Here is a 27,931-nt window from a genome sequence, read left to right on the forward strand (position 1 = left end):
AAGGCGGGTGAGCAGACAGCGCATGCGCGCAGCCCCGTCGCGGAACCGACAAGATGCCCAAGTACTATTGCGATTACTGCGACACTTACCTGACGCACGACTCCCCGTCCGTCCGCAAGACCCACTGCGAGGGCCGCAAGCACAAGGAGAACGTGAAGGACTATTATCAGAAATGGATGGAGGAGCAGGCCCAGAGCCTCATCGATAAGACCACCGCCGCTTTCCGCCAGGGGAAGATCCCGCCCACCGCTCCCTTCCCGGCGCCCGCAGGCCCGCCTCCCGCCGGGGCCGCCATCCCGCCGCCGCCCGGCAATGTCGGCGTGCCTCCGCCGCGGCCTGCCATCCTGCCGGGGCCCCCGATGGGAGGGCCGCCCATGATGCCGATGATGGGCCCTGCCCCACCCGGGATGATGCTGGTCGGCCACGGGATGAGACCGCCGATTGGGGGCCCGATGCCCATGATGCCGGGGCCGATGATGGGGCCTCACCGGCCCATGATGGTGCCTTCCAGACCCGGATTAATTCGTTCGGGAAGATAAACGGTGACTTAAGGAGGGAGGTTTACTCAGTGCAACTTTTCATATCCCCCACGAAGCAGAGGAGGACAGGGTCGTCGTTTGAAGATCAGATTTGTAACTGTCTTTTTGTTAAGAAATTGCAGCAAGTCGCATGTTAGCCGCCATCTTCCTCACTTGGTGATTGTGAGCGGATTTCTGCTTGCCCTTCAGTGATACCAAATAGATTACTCTCTGAAATCTCCATTCATGTTTTAAAAAAAGGGAAACGTCCAGTTTGGAGAAAGTGAATCACTGATTCTGGGTTGCTCTAGATTTTGCAGAAAACAGACCGCTCCTGTAAAAATTTTCCCGACTTTCGGCGATTTGCTTCATTGTATTTGGCAGTTAAAATGCATTTTGGCTTTCTAATTGTCCATTTTTGAATTCTAACCTTCCCGTGCCACATGTCCTTATTTGGCTGGAAAGCAGATGGGTGGTTGGAAATCCCTTTTTTTTTTGCCGGTCTGAATATTTTATATCGAAAAGATCCCAAAGCCCACTGTTGTGGTTGACCCATTCGACTGTACAAAAGTATTGAGCTATAGCATGTGGGTTAAATTATATATAGAACTTATTATTTCTTTCTCGAGAATAGTTTTGGGTAACTGAACCAACCGGCTGAAAATCTTAACTTGAAAGTGCATTGATGTTGAACGTAACTCGTTTTGTTGCATTTTTTTGCAATCCTTTAAATTGGTGGTGCAAATAGTAACTTTTTTACATCTATGTAATAAATGTCATACTTTGGACATGTTTTGGTTTCTTTTGCTGTCTTATAAAGATTGTAATGAAATGCATGGGTCTGAAACTTGGTGTGTAATTTGAAGTGTTTTTAAATCCCTTCTCAGTTGAATAAAGCTGCATTGCCCCATTTATAATACTAGAAAGTGGGATATAATTTATGAAGGACAAGCTAAATTTTCATAATTTTGGGAAATTAGCAGCTTTAGCATTATCAAACCACCAATTAGTTTATTTACCAAAGTTTGTGCACGTGAACAGATAAGTGCAAAATGCAGTTCTTTTTTGAACCAAATTTGCTGATTATCATTTTGTCTTTTAACTTGGTATTATGAACTGTATGTAAACCAAAAAAATTGAGTTTTACAAGCCAATGTCTTGCTGCAGTTTGTGAAAGTGTCGGCCATTTGATTTACTTTTTATAATCAGCGTATAGTGTGAATTAAAAAGTAGCTTGTTAGTCTATAGATAGATGGATTGGGCTATACAGAAAAGTTTATTTAATGTGATTGCTTTCCTTTTGTGTGTAAAGGCATTGTTCTTTCCAAAGTGTAACTTTAAAAAATAATCCAAAACATTGTTGTTGCAATTATCTTTAATTAGAAATAGTGTAGCGAAACATTTGAAGCTACATCAAGAAGCACACAACCTCCCCCTCACAAAACAAAGTGAAAACTAATTATAGTAGGATCGTGATAACTGGCTTCATTAAGATTTCCATAGAAAACAAAACAAGACCAAATTATACCTCAAGGCATCATTATTTAATCTGAATCCAATTAATGGACAACTTTTAATAGTTTCTGAAAAATCTGATTTTAAAATCAGATGCTGAAAACGTACATGTCGATGAGTATTTCAATCTTTAAGAGGCAACTATAAATGTGTGGATATTCTGATGAAGCAACAACACCTTCCCCAACTTTTTCTTCCAAATGCTCGTCAGCCTGATGTACACTTTACCATGATCTGTTCAATTGATTTAATTTCAAGACATCATAATGCATACAGATGTTGAGATCAAATTGAAAACAGCTTGAAATATTGAGCACCCTTACAAATGGAAATGCACATAACTGAGGGGAAAATGTTGCCCTGAGTAAGATTAAAAATTCAAAATAAGCTACCAAGAATTACATATCCTTCACTGAAGTACGGACAATTCTAAGCTTATAGCAGAGGATGTAACAGCAAGTTGTCCAATTATTTATAAAAATGTTTGGAATGTAATTTTTCTACTGGAATTCTTTTATAATTGCAATGCATCATATTTTTTTTGTTCAATGGAACAGAAAACCGGTTTTGTCCCACAAAACACAATCAAATGGAATGCTAAACATTGAAGAGAACTCTCATCAATGGCTGACAATTGAACAAATAGCAGGAAGTGGCTAAGATAATACTTATTTCAAAATGGCTGAATATGTACAATATCTGAACTATTGCTATGTGGTCAGTCAGTTATTTTCCTACATCCATCATATTGATAGGAGGCATAATGGCTGTTTATCATGCTGAAATGAGGGTTCTAAAAGCAACAACTGTAGACAGAAAAATGACTCCCAGTAGACCAATGTATCCATAGGTACCATTCCGTCTTTTCTCTGGCACTGTGAAGAAGCAGAGATAACATAGCTGAACCAAAGTGCAAAATCAAAAACAAAACATGGTTTCACTGAGATAGCTAATACTACATGGAACATTTCTTTCTAATTTTATACAGTCTACTGAAGTTATCAAGTACAAATTTTGGACCATGTACAAGTGGGAGTTTTGTTGCTTGATAGAGAATGGTCCAGTGAACTTCATAGCTAGATTCTTTGTGTGAAGGACGCGAGGCTTCAGTACAATTTGGTGAATGTTTAGTGGGCAGAGGAAAAAAAACAGGACTGTGCAGCGATAAAAGAATTGAGCCGGAAAGGGAAACTGTGATATTTAGGTAGATTTTTTAAAAATTAGCACAAAAGTAACATACTAGCATTGCTGCCTACGGCGCTGAGGACCCGGGTTCGAATCCCGGCCCTGGGTCACTGTCCATGTGGAGTTTGCACGTTCTCCCCGTGTCTGTGTGGGTTTCGCCCCCACAACCCAAAGATGTGCAGGATAGGTAGATTGACCACTCTAAATTGCCCCTTAATTGGAAAAAATAATTGGGTATTCTAAATTTAAAAAAAAACAAAAGTAACATACTGAAAATACACAGCGGGTCAGCCAACATCTGTAAATAAATGAAATAGGTTACGACTTAGCTGTCACTGTTCATTGGCGAAGGGATAGCAATCAAGCGGACTGCGTTTTCCAGGATGGTGTCAAGCTTCGTGATGCTGCACTCATCCAGGCAAATGGAGAGTAATAATAATATTTTTTTTGTCACAAGTAGGCTTACTTAACACTGCAATGAAGTTACTGTGAAAAGCCCCTAGTCTCCATATTCCTGCCCCTTTTTTGGGTACACAAAGGTAGAATTCTGAATATCCAATTCACCTGACAAGCACACCTGGAGGAAACACACGCAGACACAGGGAGAACATGCAGACTCCGCACAGTGACCCAAGCGGTGAATTGAACCTGGGACCCTGGCGCTGTGAAGCAACAGTGCTACCCACTGTGCATTACACCCATGACTTGTGCCTTCTAGATTGTGGACAGGCTTTGGGGATTCAGGTGAGTGACTCTTTGCAAGATTCCTAGTCTTTGACATGCTCTGGCTGGTCCAGTTCAGTTTCTGGTCAATGGTAATCTCTCGGATGTTGATGGTGGAAAAAAACACCTTGCTTTATGTAGTGTATATAACAAAAAAGTTGACATGGCACTTTGAAAAGCTGTAATCAAAGAAAGATGGAGAGGTGAGGAAAAGCTTTGTTAAAGGTTTTAAGGAGGATCTCCCAAGGGGCAGATGGAAGAGTGGTTGTTCGTGGAAGGAATTCCAGAGTGGGATACAGAAATTAGTGTCTTTCCCATCAATATTATGGTACTTTAAAATAACATTGTTGAACACATTTATCTCAATTTTCTTAAGTATAAATTTGTAAACAAAAAAGGGAATTTCAATACTATGTACCTCCTGAGTAATATCCCCATGCATATGTAAATCGGCTGGTTACCCAGATGATACCAAGCACAGAAGCAGTGATCTGAAATGAAGTAAATTAGATTATTTCATTATATAGTGGGTGTATATGAACAAAAATTAAGTCACAATGAAGGATATAATTGAGATAAAAATCAATTGAAAATACTCAGCACGCTAGGCTTCATGTGCATGTCTAAAATCAATACTTTGTTATACAGGAAATGGCTGCTCAGTTTACACCAAAAGTCTCTACACCTCAAAAGCATGTACAGCATTTTGAGATGTTTCTAAGATATAGTTCAGTGTTATGCAAATAGTAGATTTTCTTGAATTTCTTTTTTTCTCATAAATCGGTACATAAATCCAAGAAGAAATTAAGGAGAAACATCTCTAACCAAAGAATGGTAATAATTTGTGTCAACCATCCCAATTTTACCCCTATCCTATCAGTTTTATTTTTCAGCAGAGAGATAAGGTGGTGCACAGTCAGACTTGACCATAGTCTGTGGGACAGAAAGTGTTGGTTTTAGTTGATTCTGGGGTGGGGGCAGCAACATTCCCTCTGCGAAGCAGAGGTATGCTGAGTTGAGTGATAGTACACAACTCATATTTATATTTTTAGCAAGCTGAAATTAATGTCAATCAGGTAATTGTTGAAGAACCAATTTTTGGCATCATTGCACATAAAAATCAAGTTGAATTATGTATTTTAAATGTAGTTATTTATGGAACCAAGACTGCTGGTTATAAAATCATGGATTTTACAGTCCTTTTGGATAAAAGGTGAAGAATGATCACACTTTCAGTAGCACAGAGTTATCTTACTGGCCAAACTTGCCATTTATCGGTCCAGGCAGCAGGCGACCAAGGGGGTCGTCTGGCCTGACTCTGCCCATTTTCCGCAGCCGGGTGTCCCTGGAGTGGGAGCATGCGGTGTTCACGGGCACACTCAAAGCCTTCGCGCTCGGTGGGTGCCGCAGGGGTTTGACTGCCTTATCGACCCTGATTTTCACACTTTGATTTGATGGGTTTTGTTAAGTTTTCGTTTTCCTTCTCGTTCGTTTTGACCCGTGCTCCGGTCATGTTTTGGAGCACTTCCCTTTTTTGTTTTTTCCATCAGTTACTTTGTGTTCTTTTCCTTAGTTTACACACCGAGCATCACGCCAGTACAACTGGCGGATGCCGGATTAACTCCTGCTACATGTAAATAAATATAGCCGGTCTTCACTTCAAAAAAAGTGCAAAAATGGAAAAACAAATTCTTTCTTTTTGGCCCTAAATTATAGTAGTTGGACCCTTAAAAAAAAAAAGGCAACATGGAAAAAGATAGCACATATTATTTATGACCGTCTATTGAGGCACAATGCCACTTCATGTTTACCGGATAGACAGCTCCAGCTATCAATTGGAAGATCAGCCATTGAGGGTATATCTCCAATGTGTTTAGATGTGCTCGTTGGATGCAGTTGAATATTAGGTCCTTATCACTGTACATGCTTGGATACTGGAATGGAATGCAATGTATTATTACAATGCAAATGAACGACTGCATGACTCAATTCCGGAACTTTTGTGAATGTTTCATCTTCAAAAATACATTGTTTAAAACTGTCAAAGGAAAATTAATCCCAAACATTCTTTGTTTGGCGAAACAGATTTAAGTATTCATTGCACGGTTCATGGACTAATGTATTTTAGTGGCCGATCGAACTGCCATGCCACTCCTTTTTACTTACCTAAGTTTAGAGCTGGACGTTTCTCGTCTGATCTTCCGTCCCAGGCCTGGGGAGAAATGTGCAGCACAGCAGCTCCAAAATCTTTTCAGTAAAGGGGTTTGTCCCCCACAGCAGTAGCTGCTGTGAACCAGTAAGTTTAAATAGCCCCAGCCACTTTTGACAGAGAAGGACTCTGGGTAGCTCAGTACCATAACCGAGGAGTGGTTTTAATACTTCCAACTTTTATGCTTGGAGTGATGGAACTATACAAAGTCTTTGATTTAAATTGGATGCTTCTAGGTGTAGGGTAATTGCCCACTGGAAGTTTAAACTTTGTCAATCCTTGCATGGGAGCTTTCAGTGGGGCTGTCCCCCAGCACATCTTCTAGGATACTTCATGGGTATGACGCCTGGACACGGGGAGTTCTGGGTTACTGCATCTTCCAATTTACCAATTACGAATTCAAGTAATATTTTCCAACTAAAATTCTCAATTCTAAAATTAATAATTCCTATTGTTATGATCCCCACCAAAATAACTAGATTTACTGAATGACCAGCAAAGAAGGAATACAAACAAGATTCCAGTCTGCAACTTTTACTTAACATGAATCTGAATCAATGTAAATTGAACACAAATTGACAAGTATGTATTGCCACTATTTCCTCAGAAAACCTGATAAAGAACATCTCCCTCCTGTAAATGTATGCTTTACTTGTTATCAGTTGTTTCATTATTCCTTTAAGACTAAGACTTGACAGATTTCTACATATAAGAACATCAATGGATATGGGGCTAGTGTGGGAAAATAGTGGGAAACTAGATCAGTCATTATCTCATTAAATGATGGAGCGAGCTTGAAAGGCTGAACCTTCTTAAGCAAATGATGCTTCAAATAAGATGGTAAATTTAACTTTAAATAGTCAATTCAACAAAGATGCATCTCACACAAGCATTTGCATCACGACAAATGTTACACAATATGCTGTTCTTCATGTAGGGCACGTCAGGAGTCATATCCTGCAACAGCTTTCACCTTTAAGTTTCACGGGTATGATTATCAGCAAGGCACAATTTTACAAACTCTCTCTCTCTAGTCACAACAGTCCAGATGGTGTAGCTTTCCAGAATTACTTTTCAACCAAGAGATAACACCTGTCTCAGAGTTTAGTCATCCCTTTCCAGGTTTTAGCTGATCATATGATTTACACTTCTCTCAGGAATTCTCTTTCCATCTCTGCTTTCTCTCTCTCTTTGCATCTGGGTCTTCAACCTCCAACTCATCTGCTTGTAGAGCTCCTTTGAGACTAGGGCTCTCAGCTGCTCCTTCCTGTTTGCACTGCTTCCAGATCAAAAGTCACCAGGTCACATGGACCAGTATTTCTTATGCAAGACAATTACAATTGATATGAACAGTTTAAATTCTGTGGACATTTTAAAGAAATTACAAAATCCTGAAATAATCATGGATTATGTTACCTTACCAAAAGGACCTGTCAGAAACTGTCAAAAATGTGTTGGCTTTATAAACAAAGTATCCACATTGCATATTAGCAGCTGCTAACTGATACTAAAAATTAGTTTGTCAATGTACAGAGATTATAGATAATCAATTCACAATTGAATTAATATTTTGGGATGTGTCTTAATTTAATTATTTCACACTATTAGGAAGACTTTGCAAGAATTTTTCACACTGCCACTTAGTCTCTTGATGGACTTTCACATTATGTGTCATTGTCACTTTGGAACACATAGTACCTTGAGATAGGACTACCATACCATGCAAAGACTGAAGAAATATAGTGGCGTAAACACTTTCTAAACTAATTTCTAGCTTAATTGTGTTGTGTGGAACTAACACTGCTGAATGAGATAGATTCAGAACAAACTTTGCTGCTCAAGTCTGGGCGTACATGAGAAGATGTGGGCTACCAGTAGCAACAGAATTGTATACCACCACAATTTGTTATCTCATGGCTCTATGCAAAATCTAATTCTGTTACCATCAAACCAGTAGATTAACCCTGATTTAACAAGCACGCAAAGTGCAGCATCAGGTGTATCTAAAAATGAGGTGTCAACCTGATGAAGCTACAATGCAGAATTACAGTTATGCTAAATAGTGAATGCAGCATGCAGTATTGACAGTGGTAAGCTATTGCACAATGAATTAATTGGATTACATCTCTTGAGGCCCTGCCACATTTATTCATGAACGGTGGTGAACAATTAACTAACGGGAGACTTCATGACTTTACCAATGCAAGTATGTCCAAAAAGCAGAACAACTCTAATCTGGCCAATTGTCAACCCATAAGCCTACTCGTGATCATGAGAAAACAATGGATGACATCATCCACAGTGCTATCAAGCAGAACCTATCAATCATCTGTTCAGTGACATTCAGTTTGTGTTTTGTCACAATCACTCAGCTCAATATCTCTCAGTCTAGGTGCAAACATGGACAGAAGAACTGAATTCCAAAGGTGAGATGAGAGTGACTGTCATTGGCATCAAGTTTTTATTTGAAACGTGTGACACCCAGGAGTCTTCATAAAATTGAAGTCAATGGGAATCAGGGTAAATTCTCAATGGCTAAAGTCATACCTAGCACAATGGAAGATGTTTGTGATTGTCGGAGGTCAATCATCTCAGCCTCAGGGCAGTGTCCTATGCCCAAACATCTTTAGCTGTTTTGTCAATGACTTCACCATTAGGTTAAATATGGAGGTGTTCACTGATCGTTGCAGTATTCAGTTCCATTTGTAACTTTTTTTTATAAAATGTTTTTCTAGGTTATCTCATTTTTATGTTACACATTTCAGTTGGTACGTTAAATTACTAGTGTGATGCCCGATATTTCCAGTCGAATTTTCTAAAAGATTTAAGGATAGGCTGGCGTTGTTGATGGTGGGAATGTTTGAGGATGCGATGGTCTTGCCACAAACAACGGGGCAAGTCTCCATCTCACTGTTGCTAAAGAAGGACAAGGATCCAGTGGAATGTGGGTCATTTACGCCCATTTCTCTGCTAAATGTCGATGCCAAGACACTAGTAACGGTGTTGGTGTTAAGGTTGGAGGTTGCCTCCCAAAGGTGATTGGGGAGGACCAGACGGGGTTCGTAAAGGGAAGACAGTTGTCCTCGAATGTGAGGAGGTTGTTGAACATGGTGTTTTCTCCGGCAGAGGGTAGGGAGCCGGAAGTGGTGGTGCCGTTGGATTCTCAGAGGGTGTTTGATTGGGTTAAGTGGAATTATTTGATGGTATTAGAGAAATTTGGGATTGGGCCGAAATTTGTGGCGTGGGTGCAGCTGCTTTATTTTGAGCCGATGGGGAGTGTACACACAAATAATATGAACTCAGGGTATTTTGCATTGCACCGGGGTACGAGGCAGGGATGCCCCATGTCCCCCCTTCTGTTTGCATTGTCTGTAGAGCCCTTGGCAATAGTGCTGAGGAGCTCGGGAATAGTGGGAGGGGTGGAACATAGGGTATCCTTGAATGCTGATAACTTGTATATTTTGGGGCCAACTCTTCAGTGGGGAGCATAATGGGGTTGATCCAGACATTTGGTACATTTTCAGGGTACAAATTGAATTTAGGGAAAACTGAGTATTTTGTGTTCTTCCCTCGGGGAGGGGAGCAGGGTTGCGGGGGCTGCCATTTCACCTGATGGCATCTCATTTTAAGTATTTGGGGTGCAGGTGGCCTGGGTTTGGGCAGGGCTTCAGAAGTTCAACTTCACTAGCTTGTTGGGGAAGATTTGCTGAGGTGGGACAATCTCCCTCTCATTGGGGGCTGGATGCAGGCAATAAAGATGAATGTTTTGCAGCGATTCCTGTTCTTGTTTCAATGCCTGTTGGTCTTTTTGCCGAAGTTGTTTTTTAGAGGGTGGATAGGTGGATAGGCTGATCTCCGTGTTTGTTTGGGTAGGGAAAGTGGCTACGATTAGAAAGGTGATACTGCAGGGGGATAGTAGGCAGCGGGGGGGGGGGGGGGGGGGGGTTGGCCTCCCAAATTTGTTGTATTATTATTCGGTGGCAAGTGCAGAGAAGGTTCGGAAGGATGGGTGAGGATAGAAGTGGGCTCTTGCAGGGGGTCGGGGTTGTGGGCGCTGACATCGATGGCACCAGGGAAGTATATGATGAGTCCAGTGATGGTGGCCACATTGAAGATCTGGAGGCAGTTTGGACAGCATTTTAGGTTGGGAGCTGGGTCGAGGGGGTTGGGGGAATGCCAATCGGGGGCAATCATGGATTCAAGCCGGGGAGGATGGATGCAAAGTTTTGGGGATGGGAAGAGAGGGGGATTAAGGAAATTAAGGATTTGTTTCTGGGAGGGCGACTTGCGATGTGGAGGAGTAGGACGAGAAGTTAGGGCTGGTGCTGGGTGAGAGCTTTAGGTATATGTAGGTGCGGGACTTTGAGAGGAAGGTCTTCCCCACCTTCCCGACAGCGCGTGCCTCCTCATTGTTGGAGATGGTGTTGTCAGCAGGGGGTTTAGAGAGGGGGTTGTCTCGGTGATTTACGGGAGGACCTTGGAGGAGGACAGAGTCCATGAAGAGGGTTAAGGCAAAGTGGGAGGAAGAGTTGGGGGTGGTGCTGAAGGAGGGTCTGTGGTGCGTGATATTGTGGAGGGTAAATGCTCGACATCATGTGTGAGGCTGGGACTGATACAGATGAAGGTAGTGTACAGAGTGCATCTTACAAAGACTAGGATGAGTTGGCTGTTCGAAGGGATGGAGGATGTCTGTGAATGATGTGGGAAGGGCCCTGTGAAACATGTACATATGTTTTGGTCCTGCCCGAAACTGGAAAGGTTTTGGGAGGATGGTGTTCAGCACCACCTCGGGGATTTTACGTGTGGACATGAAGTCCGGTCCCCGAGAAGCCATATTCGGAGTGTCGGACCAGCTGGAGCTGCAGGTGGGCGCGGGGACAGATGTTTTAGCCTTTACCTCGCTGATTGCTCATTGGCGGGTCTTGTTGGGGTGGAGGTCAACTTCTCCACCCTGTGCCTCGGCGTGGTAGGGGGACCTGCTGGAAATTCTGACCCTCGAAAAGGTGGTTTGCTCTAAGGGAGGCGCGTGATGGGTTCTACAATTGTTGGGGTTTGTTCATCATGCATTTTCAGGAGTTGGTTACCATTGACTGTTGGGGGGTGGGCTGGGGGGTTTTGTGAGTTTGTTCTGTATTGTAAAACTGTTGAAAATTTGTTGTATAAAAATACTTTAAAAACAAATTACCAGTGTCATAACTGCATATATCAAACAAAAGCAACTAAGGCAAAATTAAAATTACAAAAGAGAGATAGACCAAAGAGTGAGAAAAATAAAACACAAACAAACGAGGATCACTATAAATATTTATATCTACATGTTTTGCCTCCTCTCTGTGGCCGTGGGCCCCATTTGGCCAACCTGCCTCAGTTGCCCTGCCCTGCAACCTGCCTCAGTTGCCCTGCCTAGTGTTGGCCCCAGCGTGTATTGCTGCTCCCTCCAGTTCTCCGCTTTCCATTGGGCCTGTCCCCTGCGGCTATGGCCCTTGTGTCCCGTGATCTTGAGGAAGCCCTCTTCCAACCCCAAGGTGGCAAACAGGTCGGCCAGCCAGTCTGCAGCTTTGGGTGGTGCTGCTCGCCAACCGCGCAGGATTCTTTGGCGGGATGATTAGGGAGGCAAAGGTTCAAGGGTCGACCCTCCTCCCCATAAAGAGTTCTGACTGGTCTGATAACCCGAAGACTGCCACTTGTGGGCATGGCTCCACTCTCACCCCCACAACCTTGGACATCGTCTCGAAGAAGACTGTCCAGAACCCTGCAAGTCTGGGGCAAGCCCATAACATGTGGGTGTGGTTAGCTGTGCCTCCTTGGCACTGTCCCTTCTTCTAGTGTCGCTAGTCGATCGTCCAAGCAAAAGTCACTGTCAATGTTCCCCCCATTTCTGTCTCCACCTTTTAAAGATGGCATTCATTGTGGCTGGGGCGAACCTGTGATCGTTGCAGATGAGGGTCATGGTGTACATTTCGGTCAGGCCGAAGTGATGTCTTAGCTGGTTCCATGTCTGGAGCGTGGCTATTACTATTGGGCTTGTTGAGTGCTTGGCTGGCGGGGATGGGTGGGCTGTTGTGGCAAGGGCTCGGGGGGGACGCCCCAATGCAGGAGCTCACCTCCATACTTACCCATTCTGCTTCCGGCTCCCTTACCCATCCCCTTACTCTTTCTGCTGTGGCTGCCCAATGCTAGGTAGTGTTGCAGATTTGGGAGGGCCAGATCTCCCATGTTTCTTTTTCTTCGCAGGACTTTTTGGGGATCCTTGGATTCTTCCCTGACCCACAGAAATGCCTGCATCAGTTTTTCTACTGTGTTAAAAAAGGCCTTGGGAATGTAGATCGGTCTGGTTCTAAACATGAAGAGGAAACTGGGCAATACTTTCATCTTTATCGTCTGCATCCTCCCTGCCAAGGAGTGTGGGAGTGTGTCCACCTCTGCAGGTCCTTCTTTACTTCCTCCATCAGACTTGTCAGGTTCCATTTGTGGATCCGTGTTCAGTCGTGGTCAATTTGGATCCCCAGGTAGCAGTTTGAATGGCAGTCCCTCCAACTCTGCCCCTTTCCCTTGCAGGTTCACCGGGAATATTTCACTTTTGCTCAGGTTGAGTTTGTAGCCCGATAAGGTCCAAACTCTTTCAGCAGCATCATGGTGCCCTCCATGCTGCTTTGGGGGTCCAAGATGTAAAGGAGCAGGTCATCCGCACAGAGTGGGACTCTGACCTCTATTTCCTCTCTGGATCCCCTTCCAATTTTTTGCCGTTCTGAGGGCAATCGCCAGTGGCTCGGTTGCCAGGGTGAATAGAAGCATCCTGCCTTGTGCCCCGTGCAGCTGGAAGTATATAGAGCTGGTGGTGTTAGTCCGCATGTTTGCCATGGGAGCGCTGTACGGAAGTTTCACCCATGCAGTGAACCCTATCAGGTACTATCATTTGACTCTGTCGAAGGCCTTTTCTGCATCCAGGGGGATGATCACCTCTGGTGTTCTCTCCCCGGATGGGGTCATTATCACGCCCCTGATGTTCGATGTTAGCTGCCTACACTTAACAAAGCCCGTCTGGTCCTCTGCTACCACCTCTGGTACGCAGTTCCCCAGTCACTTAGCCAAGATCTTGGTCAGTATTTTAACATCTACATTGAGCAGCAAGATTGGTCTGTAGGATCCGCATTTGGTCTCATCTTTGTCTTTCTTGGGTATCAGTAAAATTGAGGCTTTTGCTAGCGTTGGGGGTAGGTTGCTAGTGAGTCTATGAACATCTCCCGCAGGTGCGGGGCCAGTGCTGCCGCGAATATTCTGTAGACGTCCGCCGGGAATCCATCGTGTCCTGTTGCCTTCCCCACCTGCATGGCGTTAATGCTCTCCATGACTTCTCCCAATTCTCATGGTACTTCCAGCCCCTGTTTCCTATCTTTCCCCACAACTGCCATGTCCAGTCAAAGATCTGCTTCATCCTCGAGACCCCTTCGCGGGGCTTGGAGGTGTATAGCCAGTAGAAGGCCTCAAAAGCTTTGTTGACCTTTTCCGGCTCGGCTACCAGTCTGCCGGTGTTGTTCCTAATTTGTGCTATTTTCAGCATGGTTGTCTGTTTCCTCAGCTGGTGAGCCAGCAGGCAGCTGGCTTTGTCTCCGTGTTTGTAAAAGGTCTCCCGTGCCTGGCGGAATTGGTGCACTGCCTTCCTCGTGGAGAGCAGGTCAAAATCCATTTGTAGCTTTATCCTCTCCACCAGAAACTCGATGGTCGGGGACTTGGAGTATCATCGGCCTACCTCTAGTATGGAGTCAACCAGTTGTTGCCTAGCCACCTTCCCCTGCCTGTCTCTATGCACTTTATAAACGATAATCTTGCCGCTATCCACAACCTTCAGCCCCTCCCAGAACGTAGAGGGTGAGACCTCCCCATTCTGGTTATAGTAATAGTTCCAGGTGACTATTCTAATGGGGAGGTTTCTTTCCCCTACTTCTTGCGGGATCAACCTTGTGTATGTGCGCCTGCACTCTGGGGTTTCCCTTTGTTCGAGGACCATCCAAGATGGCCGCGGTCACCGTCCTCACCATGAGGTTGGACCCCTGTGCTCTGGGGTGTCCTTTGTCCAGGGGCCACCCAACACGGCCTCCAGCTATGTGCATGCCGTGCGGGTGAGCCCCTGCATTCCGTGGTTTCCTTTTGAGGACCCTCCAAAGTGGCTGTCTGGTGCCATTTTGTTTCTTGTTGCCATGTGCAACCTGTTGTAGCCAGCCAGTCTCCTCCCACCTGTTTACTCCCCTGACTATACCCCATCGGTGGTGTATACCCCTTGTCGCCAGGCACACTCTTCCCCGGTGGGAGGTGCACTGCGGCCCCTCCCTCCCTCGTACTTCCTGGCACTAGCTTTCCTGCTAATGTGGTGGTCCCCCTCCTGGGGTCAGAGTAAGCCTACCCTTCACCCACTACTTTTGCTCCTTCCTTTTGTGCGTTTTAGCTCTCAGATTCAAAGTGAGCGATATAGTCCCATGCAAATTATCTTTTAGTATTTTAGTCTCTCCGGGTGACCTTTCCATCTTTGCCTCTGTTGCTGCCTTCCCAGTCTGTTCTCTTGGACGGATTTATCTGCGTCCGCAGGGGTTGTAAAGTAGTGCTCTCTGCCCTGGGAAGTGATCCATAATCTGGCTGGGTACAGCATCTCAAACTTCAGCCCACTTTTGAACAGCGCCACCTTTGCTCTGTTAAACTCCACCTGGCGCTTGGCCAGGTCTGCCCCAATGACCTGGTATTTCCGAATCTGGTGTCTCTCCCAGTTGCAGGTCTTTGTCTGCCTGGCCCAGCGCAGGATGCTTTCCCAGCCCCAGTGTTGGTGCGCCTTGGCGATTATGGCCCTCAGCTGCTCCCCGGCCCTGGTTTTCGGCCGGAGTGACCTGTGGGCTCTGTCTGTATCTGATGGGTTTGGGAAGCTGTCCCTTCGCACCAGATTTCCCAGCATCTGGGCCACATAGTCTGTGGGGTCCTGCCTTCGGCTCCCTCCAGCAGGCTCCCTATCCTCAGATTTTAGGATCCTGTGTTGCCACAAACCTCGCTATCTCTGCCTTTTCCAGCTCTTTGATGGTGTTCCCCTGGGCCTCTCATTGCCTCTCTGCCTTGTCCAGGTTCACCTGCATGGCGGCCAGAGCCTTACGACCACCAACTTGACCGCTGCCTTTACGTGGCCGTGATATCCTCTTTCATAGAATCAAAGAATATACAGTGCAGAAGGAGGCCATTCGGCCCATCAAGTCTGCACCCGCCCTTGGAAAGAGCACCCTACCTAACCCCACACCACCACCCTCTCCCCGTAACCCCACCTAACCTATTTGGACACTAAGGGCAATTTAGCATGGCTAATCCACTTAACCAGCACATCTTTGGACTGTGGGAGGAAACCGGAGTACCTGGAGGAAACTGCAGACACGGGGAGAAGGTGCAGACTCCGCACAGACAGTGACCCAAGCCGGGAATCGAACCTGGGATCCTGGAGCTGTGAAGCAGCAGTGCTAACCACTGTGCTGCCATGCCACCCTTTGAGCTCCCTGGTGAGGAACGTTTTCCATCCACCCTCCGGCGAGGGGGAGCTTTGTGTGCAGCTTATTGGTCCCTCTCTTTCGCGTGTGGCCGCTACACCTTGTGGGTCCACCTTCCCATTAATTCTCTAGCTATTATTCGGCATAGCTCTTTGTATTTTGATTGGAGAGGGTGAGAGGATGCTTTTTTTCCTGTTCTCGCGGGCTATTTTGGCTAAAAGAGTCTAATTTTGAATTCTTAGGAGGACAGCCACCTTTCATGCGTCTGCTCAGCACATCTCTTGTCACTGCAAGTCGCAACTTCTCAGATAATGAAGTAGTCTACTCACAGGCAGCAAGACCTAGGCACCTCTCTGCCTACGAGGCTTGGGCTGTTGATTGCCAAGTAACATTTTTCTTAAATATTGATTCCTGGGATGTGAGTGTCACTGGCAAGGCCAGCATATAGCGCCCATCCCCTAACTGCTCTTGGGCAGGTGGGGATGTGCTACCTTCTTGACCTGCTGCAGTCCATGTGGTGTTGGTATGCCCACAGTGCTGTTACGAAGCATTCCAGGTTTTTAACTCAAGGACAGTGAAGAAACAACTTTACAGTTCCAAATCAGGATGGTGTGTGGCCTGGAGAGGAACTTGCAGTATCAGGCAATGACCATTTCCAACAAGAGAGTGTTTAACCACTTTCCCTTGAAATTAAACAGCACTACCATTGCTGAATCTCCCACCATCAAGATTCTGGAGGTCACAATTGACCAGAAATGTAACTAGACCATCCATGTGAATAGGGCAGCACGGTAGCATTGTGGATAGCACAAATGCTTCACAGCTCCAGGGTCCCAGGTTTGAATCCCGGCTTGGGTCACTGTCTATGGAGTTTAATGCGGAAAAGTGTGAGGTGGTTCACTTTGGAAGGAGTAACAGGAATGCAGAGTACTGGGCTAATGGCAAGATTCTTGGTAGTGTAGATGAACAGAGAGATCTCGGCATCCAGATACATAAATCCCTGAAAGTTGCCACCCAGGTTAATAGGGCTGTTAAGAAGGCATATGGTGTGCTAGCCTTTATAAGCAGGGGGATTGAGTTTCGGAACCACAAGGTCATGCTGCAGCTGTACATAACTCTGGTGCGGCCGCACCTGGAGTACTGCGTGCAGTTCTGGTCACCACATTATAGGAAGGATGTGGAAGCTTTGGAAAGGGTTCAGAGGAGATTTACTAGGATGTTGCCTGGTATGGAGGGAAGGTCTTACGAGGAAAGGCTCAGGGAATTGAGGTTGTTTTCGTTAGAGAGGAGAAGGCTGAGAGGTGACTTAATAGAGACATATAAGATAGAGGGTTAGATAGGGTGGACAGTGAGAGTCTTTTTCCTCGGATGGTGATGACCAACACGAGGGGACATAGCTTTAAATTGAGGGGTGATAGATATAGGACAGATATCAGAGGCAGTTTCTTTACTCAGAGAGTAGTAGGGGTGTGGAACGCCCTGCCTGCAACAGTAGTAGACTCGCCAACTTTAAGGGCATTTAAGTGGTCACTGGATAGACATATGGATGAAAATGGAATAGTGTAGGTCAGATAGGCTTCAGATGGTTTCACAGGTCGGCGCAACATCGAGGGCCGAAGGGCCCGTACTGCGCTATAGTGTTCTATGCTCTATGTGGAGTCTGCACATCCTCCCCGTGTGTGCGTGGGTTTCCTCCGGGTGATCCAGTTTCCTCCCACAGTCCAAAGATGTGCAGGTTAGGTGGATTGGCCGTGATAAATTGCCCTTAGGGTCCAAATTGCCCTTAGTGTTAGGTGGGGTTACTGGGTTATGGGGATAGGGTGGAGGTATGGGCTTGGGTAGGGTGCTCTTTCCAAGAGCCGGTGCAGACTCGATGGGCCGAATGGCCTCCTTCTGCACTGTAAATTCTATGAAATCTATGAAATACTGTGTCTACAAGAGGAGATCAAAGGCTGTTTATCAATAACAATTAACTCACTTGCTTATTTTTTGTACAAGGCACAGTGGCTGATTATGGATTTATTCCTGGGCAGTTAGCTGCCTTATTATCAACAAGTATGCATTCAAATGTTGTGTGTCAATCAGAGGGTGCATTTCTTCACCTTAATTATCCTGATCACCCACTTTCACCTATTTTCCTTGTTCTTAATGATAGCTAGGTGAACAGAATTCCAATCCTCTTCCATTGACCCTTTACCTGCACATAGATTATTTTCCAATGAAACAGCAGTAATATGTTTTTCTGAATTATTTTGAAATTATCAACCCCGTAAATATTTTATCAAAAAATAGGTTTGCCAATGTTTTTTGCCATGAAGATTTTTTTCTGTCTGTAACTGGTTGAGCGGAGATCTGACAGAGGTGTCCTGTGACAGCTTTTTATAAGGCAGACAAATTAAAACTATTCCCATTATCTGATGATACAAGGTCTACGGGGCAGATTTATGGTTTGGGGCAAGAGATATAGGGAGGGATGTGAGCAAGAACTTTTTTTTTTAACACAGTGACCACCACAAGGGTAGTGGAAATGAGACGATCCATCAGTTCAAATGGAAATCGGATGGACATATGAGGGGAATAAGCATAGGGCTAAAGGGATCGAGCAGAAAAATGGGACTGGATAGCCCAATAGAGATCAGGTTGTGCCCAATAACCTCCCAATGTGCTATAATATGACTGACAGTGAAGAAAACCCACGTTCAGAACCTTGTGAAATAACTCACCGAAAAGTGTTCATTTAAAAAAAAATAACCAAATGCCTCAAAAAGAATGAGTACTCTGGGGCATGTCAGCCTAATGAAGGAGGAAGTGTTGGGTATCTTAAAATGTATTACGGTAGACAGGTCCTCTGGGCCGGATGTGGGAGGCAAGAGAGGAAATAGCTGCGGCCTCAACAGACATCTTTGACCAAGAGGCTCCAGAGGACTGGAGACTAGCCAGTTTAATAAGGGAAGTAGAAATAATCCACGGAATTAAAGGCCGGTGAGTCTAACGTCCGGGGGGGGGGGGGGGGGGGGGGGGGGGGGGGGGGGGGGGGGGTGTGAGGGAAGCAGCTGGAGAAGAGACTGAGGGACAGGATTTTTTCACATTTGGATGCAAATGGACTTGTTAGTGATAGGCAACATGATTTTGTGCGGGGAAGGTATGACTTACCAGCTTGATACAGTTTTTTGAGGAGATTACAAATTTAATTAGTGCCACAAGTAGGATAACATTAACATTGCAATATGTTATTGATGAGGAAAAGGCTGTGGATGTCATCAACATGGACTTTAGTAAGGCTTTTGAAAAGGGTCCCTCATGGCAGATGGTACAAAAGGTAAAAGCAAATTACTGCGGATGCTGGAATCTGAAATGAAAGGGAAAGTGCTGGAAAATCTCAGCAAGTCTGGCAGCATCTGTATGGAGAGAAAAGAGCTAACGTTTCGAGTCCGATGACTCTTTGTCAAAGCTAACAGACAGAGAAAGTGGGAAATATTTATACTGTGGAGTGAGAATGAAAGATGTGTCATAGCCACAGAAACCCAGGGAAACCGGGTGCTAATGGCCACAGATACTAAGGCGAAAGAGTGTTAATGGCAGTCCCCAGAGAGGACAAAAGATGTGAAAGGTCAAACAGCAGGGAAACTAACATCAGAGGATGAACTGTAGGTGTGGGGGGAGGGGAAGGGGGAAGCAAAGAGGAGAAAGGTGCAGGAAAGGTGGATAAGATTGGTGGGGGGGGGGGGGGAATTAAATGTATATTAAGAAAGAAAGAAATGGTAAAAGACAGTTAAAATGAAATGAAAACAAATGGGTCGAGGTGGGGCTGATCATCTGAAGTTGTTGAATTCGATGTTCAGGCCGGAAGGCTGTAGCGTGCCTAACCGGAAGATGAGATGTTGTTCCTCAGGATATTGTTGCAGCAGGCCAAGAACAGACATGTGGGCATGGGAGCTGGGTCTTTTGTTAAAATGGCAAGCAACAGGAAGGTCAGGATCCATGAAGTGGCAATGCAGGTGGATAAGGTGGTCAAGGAGGCATACGGCATGCTTACCTTCATCGGCCGGGGCATTGAGTACAAGAGTTGGAAGGTCATGTCACAGTTCTATAAAACTTTAGTTAGGCCACATTTGGAATATTGCGTGTAGTTCTGGATGTTTGGAGACAGCGCAAAGAAGGTACACCAGGATGTTGCCCAGTCTGGAAGGCGTTAGGTATGAGGAGAGGTTGAATAAACTTGGGATTGTTTTCGTTGGAAAGACGCAGGCTGAGTGGAGACCTGATTGAGGTCTGCAAAATTATGAGGTATAGACAGGATGAATAGTCAGAAGCTTTTTTCCCAGGGTGGACGACTCAATAACAAGGAAGCACAGGTTCAAGATGAGAAGTGGAAAGTTTAGGGGCGATGTGGGGGGAAAGTTTTTCAAGCAGAGGGTGGTGGGTGCCCGGAACACGTTGCTAGTGGAGGTGGTGGAGGCAGGCAAGATAGCAATGTGTCCAAGTTTGCAGACGACACTAAGATGAGTGGTAAAGCAAACCGTGCAGAGGATACTGGAAGTCTGCAGAGGGATTTGGATAGTTTAAGTGAATGGGCTAGGGTCTGGCAGATAGAATATAATGTTGACAAATGTGAGGTTATCCATTTTGGTAGGAATAACAGCAAAAGGGATTATTATTTAAATGATAAAATATTAAAACATGCTGCTGTGCAGAGGGACCTAAGTGTCCTAGTGCATGAGTCGCAAACAGTTGGTTTACAGGTGATTAAGAAGGCAAATGGAGTTTTGTCCTTCATTGCTGGAGGGATGGAATTTAAGACTAGGGAGGTTATGCTGCAACTGTATAAGGTGTTAGTATAATAATAATTGCCTACTGTCACAAGTAGGCTTCAATGAAGTTACTGTGAAAAGCCCCTAGTCGCCACATTCCAGCGCCTGTTCGGGGAGGCTGGTATGGGAAGGGCACACCTGGAGTATTGGGTTCAGTTTTGGTCTCCTTACCTGAGAAAGGACGTACTGGCGCTGGAGGATGTGCAGAGGAGATTCACTAGGTTAATCCCAGAGTTGAGAGGGTTGGATTACGAGGAGAGGTTGAGTAGACTGGGACTGTACTCGCTGGAAGTTTGAAGGATGTGGCGGTATCTTATAGAAACAGATAAAATTATGAAGGGAATAGATAGGATCGATGCGGGTAGGTTGTTTCCACTGGCGGGGGAAAGCAGAACTAGGGGGCATAGCCTCAAAATAAGGGGAAGTAGATTTAGGACTGAGTTTTGGAGGAACCTCTTCACCCAAAGGGTTGTGAATCTATGGAATTCCCTGCCCAGTGAAGCAGTTGAGGCGCCTTCATTAAATGTTTTCAAGATAGATAGTTTTTGAAGAATAAAGGAATAAAGGGTTATGGTGTTCGGGCGGGAAAGTGGAGCTTAGTTCACAAAAGATCAGCCATGATCTCAATGAATGGCGGAGCAGGCCCGAAGGGCCAGGTGGCCTAACCCTGCTCCTACTTCTTATGTGTAAGATGTATCCTGATAGGCACATGAACCAGAGGGGAATGGAGCAATAAGTTTGGGCAATAAGTAGTAGGTCTAAATAAGGAATCTGGATCGGCGCAGGCTTGGTGGGCTGGAGGGCCTGTTCCTGCGCCGTAATGTTCTTTGTTCAAAATAAGACAGGAGGAAGGGCATGAATGTGGAAGTGGTCACCTGGAATCCAGTCTCACTATAATAATTAGGGTCTAAAGCTGGTGAATGAGAGGAGGTCTTCGCTGATTGTGGAGGGAGTTTATTTCTCTCTCCCCCGTCCCTTACCTTGACATTGTATTTCTTCCTGGCAATGCCCACTTTCATTGCCAGGTAAGCCAGCATGACCCAGCTGTAGATAAATACCAGGATCACATAGCCGAAGTGCGGATGTATGGGGTGGAAAGGTTGGGGCAGAGGACTCTGCGGGGGAACGTATTGCATGAGAGGCGGTGGAGCCACGGCGCCTGACAGTGTGCCCCCTGGAGACGGCGGCGGCGGAGAGCGAGTCCTGGGGCCGCAGCCGGGGAGCCGCCAGCGCCCCCTCACTCTGCCAGCGGCATTGCAACTCCACATGCCACCTGGAGGAAAGATATGGGACATAGTCTTGACAGGCTCCGGAACATTGATGAGGGAAGTTACATGATAAAGCGGTAGTTTGTATGGACAGTGTGTTCGTGAAAGCTGGCCAAGAAAACAGGGCCCTGGAAATCTGCCTGAGCCGCCCGATCCAATGAAAGATACCGAAATGACCTCTGGGCACTCCAAAATAAAAAGAACAAAACGTGGTGAATCCTAGTTCAGAAGAAGGTTCATATTTGATTCAGAACATTAACTATGTCTCTTCACTGATGCTGCCAGACCTACCGAGTATTTCCAGCACTTTCTGTTTACTGAGTAGCAACATAGTAATAAGCACAATCAGGAGGGTTACTTAATTTTTCTACAGGCTCATTGCCATAAGCAATAGGCCCAGTCTTTTTCTGTTTACAAACAAAAAATACGTATATCTCTAATATTTAAAGGACACAGAATCATACAGGAACTTGGGCCGAGTGACATAGAGTGCGGTCTGCCTGGGATAGAGGCTTGGCTCTGGCTGATGTTGCTCTATTTATTTATCTCGGTGAACCACAAGCCTTTCCCTTATATCGATCAAATGACCACACAACCAGTTAGTTAGTTCAAAAGATGGTTTATTTACATACACAAGAGTTATCTCAACATGCAAACACAATATTTACTACGAGTTAAACTACACCTATCAGCTACAATAACGTATACTTAACTTCAGGGCGACCGGCACTGTGCAAATGGATTTATCTGGATTTCACATGGCTGGTTCGAAGAAAGTGGCTCTGTCTCTGCTGGGCTCATTCGTCAGGTAGCGATCGTTGGTCTTGAACTTAACTGGCTGTTCCTGCTGCAATTGGGCGGCACAGGCCGAATCCAAGAGAGACAACACATGGCTGTGCTCTCTTTTATCCCCCTGGGATTTTGCGCTCTTTGGGGGGGTCCTTAACCTTGGACCCAATAGTTCGACAGGGCTCTGATCACTCTCTTCGATTTTGGCCAATAAAGGGGTGGATGCCTTGGTACCTGTGCGGGTCCTTAACGGTCATTGACCTTGGCAGTTGTGCTTTCTGAGTAAGGGGAGTGGCGCCGATCAGTCTGTGGCTGTAACGGTTGCTTGATTGGAGTTCTATTGTCCTGGGAAAATGGGCAATTAAAATGTAAACGAGTGGGGGTTTCGGTCAGGTCTGGTTAGCTGTGTTTTGGATACAGATAGGCTGTGTATCTGTCTGAGTCCTGGGTTCGCCATAATTCCTATGGTTCTTTGCAGGTGGCCATTTTAGATGGCTACATTCCGTCCTTTTGATCCTGAACGCGAAGCGTGGTGGATCACACTATTGATCCCTGTTCATCCTTGGTGGACCGGTCACTCTTGGTCAAGGCAAGGTTCTACTCTACTCTGTCTTATGGTTTGGGACATTTACTTAATACTCCATTAATACATTCATAAATTAATTCATCTCTAATGGTTACTATAATTTAGGTCACTATAACATTTAATTTATCCGCACAGTTGATCTCTAGCTAACAGTATCCAAGCTACTCTCATGCTGCTAGTGAATATCAAAGAACTTATATATAGTACAAAATTTAAAACAGCAGCATCACTTAATCCTAATAAAGTTAAAGAGGTACATGGTTTATTTTTAGCAGCGATTGTTACATGAGTTCATTTTGTTGAATCCCAAAGAAGGGGGCTCGGACTGTATATATCGGGGAGCGGGAGGATTTTGCTCTCCATTTACGGAGTCGGAGTGTCTGAATGACACTGTAGATTATTGCAATTACTAGAAGGGCATCTACTATGTATGGAAAGGGGTTCCATTTAGCAATGTTTTTGCACTAGGTTGGGGTTTTGATGTCCTTATGTGTGGTGTAGTGTCCAGGCTGGTGGTGGCCTGTTGTGTGGTAGTGTTCGGGGTTGGTGTGGGGTTTGGAGCAAAAGTCAGTTGCGTGCGCAGTTGCAAAAGTCCAGTAATGATCCAAATACATGTCAGCTTGCTTCATCCTGTGTTGCCGGTTTTCTGTGTAATCCTGGTGGTGCAAGCCTAGTATCTGTCATTATCTTTGGTTAATATCTTGTTTTATTAGTCTTTCTCTCCTTACTCCAATTACCCGTTATGATTGTCACCATGTGTGACTCCCTCATTTTTTTCCTTTTGAAATACCATTTTGGAGAGACAAGAAATGCAAATTTTTAAAGTACAGAGACTCTCGCAGCTTGTGGTCGGACAATTTCTTCGACCAGTCTTTCTTTACTTGCAACCAGTGTGGTTGAGGCTTATCTTAACCAGCCGAATTTCAGGGCGGCCAGTTTTATAGATTTTCGTCCCAGGGCTCAGAGGTAAGTTCGCATGTGGCAGCATGTATAGCAGCAGTGGACAGCAACCAATTTTGTCATATGTGTAAATAGCATGTGGGGAACGACCAGGGTTTCTGCGGGAGTTAAAGGAAAGAAGGGGTGAGCGTACGGAACGTGGCAAAATACATTCTTTATACCACAACCAAAGAGAGAGTAGAGAAGGTGAACTAAGGCCTGCAAATGGCAATGCAGAGTGTAGCAAACCATTCCAGAGCGTATGAAGTGAAGGGAACATGAGGTGCGTGTGGGACGCTGCGGGAGAAGAATGGGTGGAATCCCCGGGTAGGGCGGGAGTTAGTGCCTTTGCTCCACTACCCGAGCTTAACTGACCGGATGAATTTGAGGTCCTCAGGTAGGCCTGGGATCAGTGCCGTGATTCCCTACCTGGGTGACCAGGGTGAACGGGAAGAGTTAGTAGTCGTGTGGAAACCTGTCATAAAGACTGGGAGAACAGTGATCTGTTTCCCAACAAATGTGTACCTTTAACTGACATTGGGATCTTACCATTATCTTCCTCACTCTTCCAGCAACATGTCCTGCTCGAATCAGAAGAGTTGTGTCGCGCGACATGAATTAAAACCATGTGGTAGAAGAAGAAGAAGGAAAAAGGTGGGCAGGCTCCATCAGCACTTTCGACACCTTAATACTTAGACGGCATCTCTTTTTCATCATCTGGACACCTCAGGGTTCTGCAACAAACAGTGTTGTAAAAGCATTACCGAAACAAGAGTCAGTATCTGAAGCATCACCATCTCCCGGTTGCCAGACTCATGTCTGCCGTTTCTGTGCCTTGGCCGCGTGAGCCGTCAGATGGTCCAAATCGTCGTGCCTTACTAGTCTGCAAGAGTTGTCGTGATGCCAAAGAGGGGCTTGTTTGTTGTGAGGTGTAGGGGGGGTGGGAATGGATGGCAAGTTACTTTGGTCGGGCGGTGGCTGGGGGAGGGCATATGGGCGTCAAAGATATCTAAGTCGTGGTTCCGGGAGCTGGGGTGACTGGGGGCAGAGAGATTGCGCCTGTATTCAGGGATAATAATCAATACGGGAGGCTCTCTCTGTCGTCGGAGTCAAGTTCAAGGTGAAAGTCTGTACCTGTGGGCAGAGACAGGTTCGGGTCTGTGGGCGTGGGATAAATGCCGGCATGGTTGGGGGAGGGTTGGCGTAGGGGTTGGACTAGGTTGTCGATGGGCGGGGCGTGATCATCTCCTATTGCCAGAGAGATGTGGTGGGAGTGGCTACATTGTGATCCATAGACTTTGAGTTGGTTGATGTGGAACCAACCAGTTTTACCGTTGGGGTACGTTATCTTGTACATGGAGGGGCTCACTCTGTCGGAAATGGAGTAGGGTCCTGCAAATTTGGGGGAGAGGAAAGAACTGGGGTTGTAAAGTGAAACCATTACTTGCTGTCCGACTGTGTACTCGACGGGGTGGACGGTTTTTCAAAGCAGGCTTCACTCTGCTTCCTTCTAGTGCCTAATCGGACAGCTGCAGTGAGTTGTGCCGCTTTAATGTTATCTGTAACCTGTTGGACTCCTTTTCCGTGGGTGAGGGCGGTTACTGTAGGGCTTGCCAGATCGAGATCTAATAAATATTCAATACCCTTCATGGGACGTCCTGTCATGAGAGTGTGGAGGGGGGGGGTGGGGGGGGGAAAACCTGTGGAACTGGAAACGGCGTTTCGAATAAACATGAGAACAAATGGGAGGACTGTGTCCTGCGTGGTATTGTTCTGTGCACCATCTTCCTAATGGTCGCTTTTAAAGTTTGATTCATTCTCTTGACAATGCCATTGAATTAGGGGTGATATGCTCTATGGAATTTCTGCCTGATCCCAAAAATTGTTAAACATTTTGCATGACTCTGCCGGTGAAGTGGGAACCTTAGTCTGCCTCAATGCTGTGGAGGAGACCCCAGCGTGTGAATATCTGTGGGTCAAAATCTTAGCGGTGGCCTTTGCTGCGTTTGTCCATGAGGGAAATACTTCTATCCATTTAGTAAAGGTGTTGATTACAACCAGCACGTATTTGAAACCGTTTCTGCAAGGGGGAAGGGGGCCAATGGAATCGATTTGCTAATTTTCCCGAGGGCCATTCACAGGTCGGATGTGACGTAATTGTCCTTTCTTTGAGTAACGTTCAGGATTGTTCTGAGCACAGATAAGGCAATTCTCGAGATAATGGGTTACATCGCTTTTTAAATCGGACCACCAACACAAAGGTCTTAAATGGGCAATGGTATTTTCTATCCCCTGATGTCCGTGTCCGTCATGAAATTGGTAAATGGGCTGGTTTTTGTCCTGGGTGGGGACCACATAAATTCCAATTTTTAAAACTATGCTGTCCTGTATAGTCAGTGCGTCCTTCCAATTATCATGGGGGGCAGGGAAGCTGCCGTCTAAAACCTGTTTGAGGGTGTCGTCTGCTTTTTGGGCTTGGGATAGAGCCTCAATACTGGTCTGGGAAACCTGGACTGAGTATCGGTTCGCTTGCGGGTGGCTGCCAGACGTGACCATGGTGTGATCCTGCTTTGGCTAAGGTGCCTGCCTTTACATTACCGGGTGGGGAGGAGCGATGGTGGCTTCTTACTTTAATGATACCGTATGTGCGATCTGAGGCTGTCTTGAGAATGTGCTTTAACAACGGGGCAGAGGGTAGGAGTTTTCAATCGGCTGAAACAAAACCTTGAGATTCCCACAGGGGCAGGAATTGTGTTAAACTATTGCACACATACAGGCTGTCCGAGTGTATGTCTGCGGGGGTTGGAAAAGAGTTGGGGTGCTGAATTACATAGGCTATGGCTGCGAGTTCTGCTGCTTGTGAACCTAGGTGGCCGGGCAATTTTAAAGAAATCTCTTCTAGTGGGCGTCCCTGCGTGTCTTCCACGTAAATTCCATAACCAGTAATTCTAACTCCATTTTCGATTGTGGAAGAACCGTCTACATAAATTTTTTAAGTATCCCCTGTGGCTTGGGAATCCTGTGTCTTACTGCCTGCTCGTGGGTGTCGTGACTTTGGGATAAAGGGTCCTGGGCGGCTACCTTGACTGGATCTCCTTTGTTATACCCGATGGCATCTAATATGGCTGTTTTAATTTCCTGTAGGGTTCCTTCTGCTACATTTTTGGGTTCTGGCAAAGCTGACCTTACGGACTGGCTAAGGCTCATAACTATTAGCTTTACTTCCTCCCTCCCATCTGGGCCGTACTTAACGTTTTGTTGGCACACCTCCTCAAAGAAGCTATGTGGGTCTGCGGTGGGCTGGAATGGAATAATTTCCATGCAAGTGTCTCTTAATTGGGTTATGGATAGTGGGGTGGTATAAACGATATCAGGCTCCTCCTGATCCGATGACCTGTGTTCTGTGGTAACCGGATTCATGGGGGTCGAGTTGTGAGTGGGGGTGTGTGCTGCCTGTGCAGTCGATGCTGCGGGTGCTTTTTTTTGGGGCGAGGGGTTCGATTTTGATTTCCCGTGTCCTCTACATATTTTTGGGCACTTTCGGTGCACTTTAACACTTCCCAATCGGGAGCATCTTCCTCATCTAAATCCTGCCCGAAAGTGTGCCTGAAGCCATTCTGTACTGAGAGTAGCGACTGTAACTTTTCTATCTTCTGTCGGCATTTAGCATGGTCAACGGTACTCTGCCTCTGTTCCTTAGTGGAGTTGTGGAGCACTCTCAAAGCTGCTTTTAAATCTGAGCATTTGCTAGTTAGCTGGGCGACCTGTTGTTCTGTTTCCTCTCTTACCAGGACTGCACGCTGTGTATCTTGGTAGGCTTTATCATACTGGGTCTGGAAGCTACTAAGGTGAACTGGACAAGATTGATGTGCG

At 45.7% G+C, this 27,931-nt stretch overlaps 2 protein-coding genes across 2 annotated transcripts; one reads left to right on the forward strand and one right to left on the reverse strand.

The window, feature by feature from the left end:
• Window position 1: 1 nt before the first annotated feature.
• snrpc (small nuclear ribonucleoprotein polypeptide C) lies at window positions 2-1,438 on the forward strand. The gene has a single exon (XM_038799487.1). It carries the CDS (start codon window positions 54-56, stop codon window positions 537-539), a length of 486 nt encoding a protein of 161 aa, XP_038655415.1. The 5' UTR covers window positions 2-53; the 3' UTR covers window positions 540-1,438.
• A 437-nt stretch (window positions 1,439-1,875) lies between these two features.
• On the reverse strand, window positions 1,876-21,674 carry mgst3b (microsomal glutathione S-transferase 3b). Its single transcript, XM_038799518.1, has 4 exons — window positions 21,457-21,674; window positions 5,753-5,875; window positions 4,360-4,432; window positions 1,876-2,908 (listed from the first exon to the last, which is right to left on the reverse strand). Exons 1-4 carry the CDS (start codon window positions 21,610-21,612, stop codon window positions 2,808-2,810), a joined length of 453 nt encoding a protein of 150 aa, XP_038655446.1. The 5' UTR covers window positions 21,613-21,674; the 3' UTR covers window positions 1,876-2,807.
• Window positions 21,675-27,931: the final 6,257 nt, after the last annotated feature.

Source organism: Scyliorhinus canicula, chromosome 1 (genome assembly GCF_902713615.1).
Source record: "Scyliorhinus canicula chromosome 1, sScyCan1.1, whole genome shotgun sequence".
In the NCBI taxonomy this organism is placed as follows: Eukaryota; Metazoa; Chordata; class Chondrichthyes; order Carcharhiniformes; family Scyliorhinidae; genus Scyliorhinus; species Scyliorhinus canicula.